The sequence below is a fragment of the Macrobrachium nipponense genome, chromosome 28 (assembly GCF_015104395.2).
Source record: "Macrobrachium nipponense isolate FS-2020 chromosome 28, ASM1510439v2, whole genome shotgun sequence".
In the NCBI taxonomy this organism is placed as follows: domain Eukaryota; kingdom Metazoa; phylum Arthropoda; class Malacostraca; order Decapoda; family Palaemonidae; genus Macrobrachium; species Macrobrachium nipponense.
The window spans coordinates 25,583,483-25,593,482 of record NC_087217.1 but is presented as its reverse complement, the minus strand read 5'-3'; the positions used below and the strand labels follow the sequence as shown (position 1 = coordinate 25,593,482).

At 34.5% G+C, this 10,000-nt stretch overlaps 1 protein-coding gene across 1 annotated transcript in view; it reads left to right on the top strand.

The window, feature by feature from the left end:
* Window positions 1–10,000, top strand: part of LOC135201135 (uncharacterized) — a gene marked incomplete in the record, with an annotated part of 74,673 nt that overhangs the window by 34,307 nt on the left and 30,366 nt on the right. Inside the window, 2 exon segments of the mRNA XM_064230013.1 lie at window positions 4–1,150; window positions 6,732–6,864. Of these exon segments, the coding sequence (XP_064086083.1) occupies window positions 685–1,150; window positions 6,732–6,864 (599 nt within the window).

Genomic DNA, 10,000 nt, shown 5'->3' with positions numbered 1-10,000 from the left:
CAGAATGATATGACGTATTGAAGGAACTGCAAGCTTATTAGATTCTGCCTCTCTCACCACCAAGAATTTTTACAACAATGAAGTTAACCGCACGGGACAAAAACACGTTCTTATTTAGTTTAATGTTTGTGATGATTAACAATCACCTGTGCAGTGATCATTGACAGCGCTACCCTGAGGAAAAGAATGCATAATAATGGTGCTAAGATGGAAGCAACCACGACGGACAGTCACATACCAGGAGAGAGAGTAAACAGGAACAAGAACAACCCGCTCGCTTGGCCCACCAAAAACCTTCCCTTCGAACGTCTGAAAAACATAATCTGTTTCGAGCAGTGTCGGGAGAGGAGGGCTTATCCGACGCACACGACTAGATATGATGTACAAACGTTGCAGGTGCAGTCGAACTCTTGATATCAAAAGACAGATAAGCATCCATGGCCTTTCTCTTCCGTTAAGCGAAACGTTTTCGAAAGTACTCCCAGTCGACCGCCGCCGCCACTCACCCCAAGTCTGAATAGCAGTGCATCGTGTTCCCCAAACCCGTGTTCTCTGGACGGGCCGTGTTTACCCCCCTCCACTCCCTCTCCGATATCCAAACCCTTAGAGTGTTCGCCCCATTGTGGTCGTTTTGCGTCAGTGGAATTCCCCGGCAGTCTCTGTTGTTCTCTCCTCGTCCCACTTATGAAAACATTCGCATCGCTTATTTCTGTGTCGTATTTGTTGTGCGAGTCGCTCTTGCGCATCCTGGTCCGTGTGTTGTTCTCCGACACATACCGCGTCCGGCTCTACGATCCTATGAGCCTCCTGGCTGCCCATGGAGCGGAAAAAGGAACTGTAAGAAGAAGAGGAAGGCCATGCCCTCAGAGTCGCGATAAGGCCCAGCAGCCCTCGAGTAACCCGCAGCTTCGAAGGAATCCCCTCGGCGGAGCGAGACGGCATCGTCAAACCAGGCCTCGGAGGGGAATTCTGGAGCCTCTTAGAAGGAAGGCTCAAGATCCTCGGAGGGACCACCAGGAGGAGGACGCCAGGAACTGCGCTTCTTCTTCTTCTTCAGATGGTGGGGGCGAGAAGGTTCATTTCATGGCACTTGGATTCCTCGCTCTTCTTGTCCTTCTCCCCAACGCGATCATCGCTTATGAACTCAAGCGTGAGTCATACTTAAAATTCATTTAACTAATTTACTTAATTCATATTATGTCTTTCTTATAATATATCTTCTCAAATTCCTCATAAGTAAATATGGAAATAATGTATATAATTGTTATATTGTCTAGCACTTTTGAATTATCAACTTAACTATAACACAGTTCGTTCGTAAAATCTCACTTACAAAAAAACATGAGATCTAAACATGATAATGAGTGTAATCATGATGCAAGGATTTCGCAGACACACACACACACACATATATGTATAATATATATATATATATTCTATATATAATTATATATATATATATATATATATATATTTATACACAAACACACACACACACACACACACACACACACACACACACACACACATATATATATATATATATATATATATATATATATATATATATATATATGTTAACTTTCTTTCATCTCCTGGGTTCGTATGATTCAAAAAATAATTTGGAACCTCGAGCTGATAAAATTCATAAAATAATAACAATAGATCGACATAACATTTCAAAATCATTTTACTGTAATTAAACAGGATACTCAAAGATATATTTCAGTCAGAATTTCATTTTGTGCTTAGATTGGAAGTGGATTACTCTACCATTTTACAGACTGATTTTTCACGTATAAATGTCAACTGTTATATCAGAGGTCAAATAATTCTGTTTATACATATTTTCATATTTTCAATATATATATATATATACATATATACATACTATATATATATATATATATATATATATATATATATATACGGTCACACACACACACACACACACATATATATATATTATATATTATTATATATATATTATATTATATATATCATATATATATATATATATATATATATATAATATATATATATATATATATATATATATATATATATGTGTGTGTGTGATGGTGTTGTGTGGTATGGTGTGTTTGGTGTTTGGGTTTGGTTTGTGGTGTGTATGTGCGTGTGTGTGTACCTTTCTATTAGAAAACACAATCGCACGAACAGGCAAGACTATGAATGAAAATCTCATCATATTAACAGAGAAAAGCCTGTCCAAATATTCCCCTACTTGAGCGAGTCCTTTAGGTAAGAATGGCTAAAACGACCTCTAACTCCTCCCTAAGAATAGGAAAAAAACCATCAAATAACACCATTATCATACAAAGGCCTCGTATAAGCACACAAGTAGTCATCAGTAGAGGGGGTGTTAATCCAAGCCAGTCTATTGTGTAGAAGACCTCCCCAGACTCTGTAAGGCCAAGAAAGCTCCTCGTAGATTCCATAGAGTCTGGAAAACATGGAGTCATATATTCTGTTCGTCTAAAGTATTGTCCTCTTTGCTGCTATTTTAACTGTCATATAATTCTTCCGCTAACTTATTGTCTTCCATTTTCTAGGCACGCACACACAAAAAAACCGTTTTTTTCCCTTACGTAATATAGAAATAATCATTTCACCCTCCCCTAAAGGATTTTTGTTTTTAGGTGTTTGGGTATTTAATCCTATTCAAGATATTTAAGTTTGATAATTTCTAATTATTGCCCTGTCGTATATCTATATTATCTTCTTTTCGTGAGATTTCTAGCAAATAGTATCTACAAATCTTCCTGTTGCCTTTCTTTTTATGTAGATGACTGTCAAGTTTATAACGGGATTTGCGCCATTAAATTATTTCTCAGATAATTAATATTTTTGTATTTTAAACATTAGCCATACCCATTTGTAACGTTTCGTGTTAAATCTGCAATATTAATCTGCAATATTGTTTGCAGCAAAGCCTTTTGACAATATTGAGTTTTTATGAATTATATTGAGTTTTTATAAATTATATTCTAAAAAAATCTTTTAATATGCCCATTTTGTATTGTAGGTTAAAGCCAAAGCACTTGGTATATTTACCCTTGAGAATCAAGCAGAGTGTCTTTGACACGGCTTATGTCATTTTCAATTCGTGTTATTACGTCCCAGAGACCCCTGAAAGTGATGCTGTTTAAATGTTTTAGATAATTTTTTTATGCAACACCACCGAAAATAGATATTATTTCAACGTTTAATTTTTTTCATGTTGAGGAGAAACACGGTTTATATAATTTTAAATCAGCCGGATAATACACCGAGAGACTGAAAAAAAATAAGGGGAAAAAAGTTCGCAAAGAGAAGACAGTTCTCGAGCCTCAAAATAAGAGAGAGAAAATACTATCAAAGAAAAGGAATAAACAAAAGAAGAAGAAGAAGAAGAAAAGAAGAAGAAGAAGAAGAAGAAGAAGAAGAAGAAGAAGAAGAAGAGATAATATCTCATCCAGGAGGATATTACGAGGCGCAGGTATAATGGAAGCGAAAACCCCGCGAGTGATATTGGGGATTCCAAGATGACTTCTTCACGTGTACGTGTCGTCATTTACCGGGATCAGCGAAAGTTTAGTTCTATCAAGCGAGAGAGAGAGAGAGAGAGAGAGAGAGAGAGAGAGAGAGAGAGAGAGAGGCTGATGGCGGTGTTTTCAGACTCTCGTTTGTTTGCCCTCCAAAGGAGGGAAGGAGGGAGGGAGGGAAGAGGCCACACTTCTTTCCTTCTGGATCTGTTTTGGGGTGTTCGGGCGTCTCTCGAGAGATGAATCGATGAGACTTAAAAAGAGGATCGGAGGTGGTTAATGGCGCCGACGGATGGATGCTCTTTTCACATCATGAATGTTACTACGTTTGGAGAAGCATCCGCATTTATCTCTCCACCAACACGTAACTCTCGATTTCTTTCACCATATCAAGACTCGCGCTGCTATCAACGTTTGTTTTCATTGCAACGTTTGTTGGTTTTCGATGATGTTGAGCTCATGCCAGCAAATACCCTCGATTCAGTGCGGACTATAAGTGCTGTAAGGGTATACAAACCCTCGTTTCCACCCCTGAAACAGCCGGTCAAGTGACACTTAAAAATGTCAATTACCGAAATAGCTTTCCTTTACATTTTAAAATACAGCGGCATCTTTAAATGATCCCTTTACTATTTTAAGGTCACACTGACCCTATATGTCTTGCACCGGCAACAGGGCTTCGTAATCGTATACAGCAACTTGACAAAATATCAATAAATTATCGAGTGAACAGTAAAATGAGTAACAACCAAATCATTTTTCTTTCCTTTCATTTTAACTTATTTCGATTAATTCACTAAATATTGTAGCGGAAAAATAAACAGAAATCGATTTTTTTTAAAGGGTCTTCGTCTTTTAGAATCATCTATGACTAATTACTCATTATTGGGATTAGGACTTATACACATGAAAAGCAATATGTAAAGTTATTATCCCTTAAAAATAATATACACATATATATATATATATATATATATATATATATATATATATATATATATATATATATATATTTTATTTATATATATATTTGTGTATGTGTATGTATGTCATATATTGTTCCTGTTGTATTAAAGTTTTATTTTTTGTAAAATAATAGGATTCAAAATATAACAAAAATTTGCTTGGCTGTATCTTAAAAAAAAAAAAAAAAAAAAGACTTTCCTAGTTTGCTATACCACTCTCAATAAGTAGTGAAAATAGACTCGCAATTCCAAGACAACGCCCACAAAGATAAATTGGCGTAGATCTGATACCCACTCGCATAGAGAGAGCCTGGAAATATATGAATTCCTATTCTAATATGCCTTTCAGTAAACACGAGTTCACGGTTGTACCGATGGCAAAAAAAAAAAAGAAGAAGAAAAAAAAAAAAAAAAAAAGGATGGCCATTTCCACATGATTTCCGAGCGCTAGTCCCTGACCAGTGAAAGAACCAGCATCGCTGATCAGGGACTGGGAAATAACAAATTCATTCCGGGAACGTGCGCATATTACATGCAAATTAAGCCCTTTTCCTCTCCGAGACCTGAGTGATATTGTAATCAGGAATTTTGACGTCCGGCTCAGCCAGAACGGGTTTACCATGAATATGACATTTTTTTTTTTTTGGAAAGCTACCAAAGCTAGGTACGTAATGATACCTTGGAATGAAATAATCATTCGTGCATGTAATTGCGCAATGAAAATGAAATGTTGACAGCCTTGGGTTATGTATTAGTGGTCAGGATAACGTCATTACAGGTGAGATGATGGTTGCGTTGATATATATACAACCACACACATATATATATATATATATATATATATATATATATATATATATATATATTATATATATATATTATATTAAATACATATAATATGTGTGTGTGTGTATGTATATATGTATGAATATATGTATGACACAAACATATTGTATATATATATTTACTATATATATATAATATATATATATATATAGATTATATATAATATATTATATAATATATATATACCATGAGGAAGACAGCATAAAATATATTGTAACTAATGTAGAAATCATTATTTTCATTTATTACTGACATAAATAACATCGAGTCAGTATCAGATATAGATGAAATATATAAAAAAAGAAAAACATTCCAAGGGTAGAACCATTCCACCACTTTATATTACTTAATTCGACAATGTTTTAAAAATAATGAGAAATACTCCACTCATATATCATCGCTCGAAATGGCTTCCATCTCCACCTCATTAATGAGTTTTGCTATTGATCCTCTATTAACCATCTCCATTTTCAGTGAGCATGTTTCACGCGTCCTATTTCAAATTATTTTCTTCCTGACACATTAAGTGTCGCAGGTACAGTGTCATCAAGCGAGCGATCAATAAACACTCCAACGGTGTTTATTTCCAAATATCCATATCCACCATTCTTTGCCTTTCTTTCATATCAACGTCGTCACTAAGGGCATCCCCATATGTCAAGGGCTCTCGATCAACCGTGATTTTCATAACCCAGAAACAATGTCAAGACAAGAGGTCTCTTTTTGGGTACACATGTCACGTGTAATGTAGAATCCTCACGTGTTTTATGCTGATTTATATGATCACGTGTTCTTATTCGGAAAGGGCAGCAGAGCGTATGTATATGTGTGTGTGTGTGTGCATCTGATTAAAAAGATGTAAAACAATTGATTAATGAATCTTACGAATTTGTGGGACAAGCTCTACAGTTTATAAGAGAAAGCAATAAAATGACAGGGGTCAATAATCATTGTACTGAGCAGTGGTGCTAGAAGATACACACACACACACACACACAAGCACCCACACATACACACACATTTATCTATATATATATATATATATATATTTATATATATATATATATATATATATATATATATATATATATGTATATATACATATATAAATTTAGAGTACGCGTGCGTATTTCAGTGTGAATTTGTGCATGCACAAAAAACCCACGTTCCCAACAAATAACCCCACGAAAAAAAAAAAAAATCGAAAATCCACACCTGGCAATGCATTAAGATAAACCATATTCTTGCATGCACAAAAAACCCACGTTCCCAACAAATAACCCCACGAAAAAAAAAAAAAAAATTGGAAAATCCACACCTGGCAATGCATTAAGATAAACCATATTCTTCTCCCTTCCCTCTTCCCCTTTTACAGCTATGACAACGACATCGCAGATGACTTTGGCTGGGGAGAAGGCTAAGCTCCCTTGCAAAATCCCCCTCCCCCCGGGAGACAGGCCCCTCCTGATTCTCTGGTATAAGGATCAAGTCACCAAACCTTTCTACAGGTGAGGGTCTGGTGGAATGTGATGCCAGGTGTTTTCTCTCTTTGGTAATGCAGTGGATTCTTCCCTTTGGGAATTATTGTGTATATTTACTTTGTGTATTGATTCTGTTGAATATTAACTGAAAATGATTTAGTTATTCCTATATTACTTGTGTCCTATTTTAGTCTACTTTTGAACTGCTGGATAAAGTAGTTTGCAAGGTTATTCATAAGATTTTCCCATTGAAGAATTTCTCAATATTTTTATCTTAAAAGTAGACGAATAGCAAGAGTTATTCATGAAGGGCTGGCAGAAGGTTATCACTGGGGTATTTCCTTAGAAAAAGGTCTTAATAGTTTTAGGTTTAATCAATAGAGGAATATTTAATTAAAATGAATGAAGGGTCTAATATTGGAACTATCTTGTCCTATAACCATATTAACTTCATATGTATCGGACATCAAATAAAGAAAACATTTAATGCTCTTTCCTTGAATTGAATTTCTTAAGCTAAAAATAGTTGACTGAGTAAATTTAATCTAGACATAGACATTAATATACTAGTTTTTTCTAAACAAACGAATAGAAACGACATATTAAACATGAAAGCATGAATAAAAAAGGATTTAACTGTATTGTACGATGATTAAAAGCTGCTATTGATGAAGCAAGTACCATCGCGCTTTCTATGAAAATCATCTTGGTAAGTATCGTACAATACAGATCTGTCCTTTTTATTTATGTTTATAAGGTTTTTATATAAGGATCTATATAAACATTGGGTGAATTTTGAATTACATCGTAAGTAAATGCAGACATATTAGTTTATTTATTTAGAAATGGAACTGTCAGATACATGATTGAGTCCAGATTATTCTTTAGAAGCTAAGGGGTTTTATTCAGCTTGATATATACAATTTAAGGAAAGAAAAACTTATATTTTATCAATCTGAATTAAACTGGCTCAGACATTCATTTCCTTTCTAGTATTTATAGCTTACATTTTTTAAATATTTCTTCTAGTAAATGTCATCAATATTCATATAAACTATATGATCTCTCTCTCTCTCTCTCTCTCTCTCTCTCTCTCTCTCTCTCTCTCTCTCTCTCTCAAGTATTAGGATATTTTACAGGATATTATCAGGTATAACATTAAGTTTACTATATTGGTGCAATCTCTCTCTCTCTCTCTCTCTCTCTTACTTTCTCTCTCTCTCTCTCTCTCTCTCTCTCTCGTCCTTGCATCTCCCAATTTAGTATTAGCCTTGCCATGAATTCTCTCAATGGATTGTATGAAGACAATTTCTTTCCTTTTATTGATAGCTACGACGCGAGGGAAACTGCCGCCGGCCGCCATAAAATACACGATAATTCCGACCTGGCAACTCGTTCCAGGTTCACTCTGGAGACGTTTCCGAATAAATTCAAGGTAAGAAATAAATTTCAGGTGAGAAATAAATTCCGGGCGAGAAATAGATTCTGGGAATGTGTTTCATGATTTGGTTCAGTTGGTACGTAAAGGATACGAGATAGGAAAGTTCGTTTTTTCTCAGTTTATGATAATTATAGAAGTATAAAACGGGCAGGTTTTATGTTGGTGCTTTTATGTTGGTGGGTATGTTATTGTTCGAACGGGTTTCGCTATTACAGTGTGTTTATATACACACAAAAGCACAGGCACGCACACATACACACATACATATATACATACATAAACACACACACAACACACACACACACACACATATATATATTATATATATATATATATATATATATACATATATATATATATATATATATATATACATATATATATCTATATATATATATATATATATATATATATATATATATATATACATCGAACACACACGTAAATCACATATCACTCATTCAAATGCCTGCAGAAATACAACAATACCCCAAGGTATAAAAAAAAAAGATTCATAAAATAACAAAAAAAGATCAGACCCTTAAGTGAAACGGCCCCGTCGAAAATAAACAAGAATTTTCATGAGATCAAAAACATTAGGTTGTCACCGGGCGCCTGCACTCCACACGTTAATGAAAGGGGTCATTTCGAAATGCGAACAGCAGACTCTTTATCGGGTATCATCATCCCCCCTGGCTATTGTTCCGGACTATGAGCTACAGCCGTGAAAACAACTGGGATGATCTTGAAAATAGGACGGCGTTTTGCAATATGTTATAAAGGCGATGTCGTCACTACCCCAATTGGCGTGTAGAACGCTCAGTGCAGTTTTAAAATATCTACGCTCTCTGTTTGACATAGAATTTTCTATATATGTACATAAATATGTTCCAAAAGCCAAGAGATGAGCAGAATTCATAAGTAAGTATCATACCACACACACAGCAGACACACACACACCACCACACACATATATATATATATATAATATTATAATATATATATCTATATATATATATATATCTATATATACCAAATATGTATGATATGTATGTATGTATTATATATATATATATATATATACTATATATTGTATATATATATATATATATATATATCTCTATCTAACAATATGTCTGTATGTATGTATTTATACATATTATCTATATATATTATATAGATAATACTATATATTATAAATCTATAAGATTATGTATGTGTGTATGTATGTATATATCTCGGCCTATATCTCTATATACTATCATATAGAATTTTCTATATATGTACATAAATATGTTCCAAAAGCCAAAGAGATGAGCAGAATTCCATAAGTAAGTATACATATACGACACACACACACACACACACACACCCAACCCACAATAAAAAAAATCACCCAAAAAAAAAACCACTCTCTGAAAAACCAAAAGAAAAAAAGGGAAATTCCCCAGATATTTCCCCAGCAAATAGAATCATTTGCCAGCGGGGACAAAATTGCATTCCATTATCGTCCCGGACAAAGACAACTAGTGCGGATAATGCAGGCGTTGGCAAGTACAGGAGTGCATTAACGTCCCAAACCCGAGTTTCCTCTTAGAAATAGGTCACCAAAGGTCACAACTTGCTGATTAAGTTTTTTTATTCTATCATCGGGCAGTAAGGCTATTTGCCCTTTGATGAAATACGATATTAAATAGCATAATCTTTTTTTGTTGTCGTTCG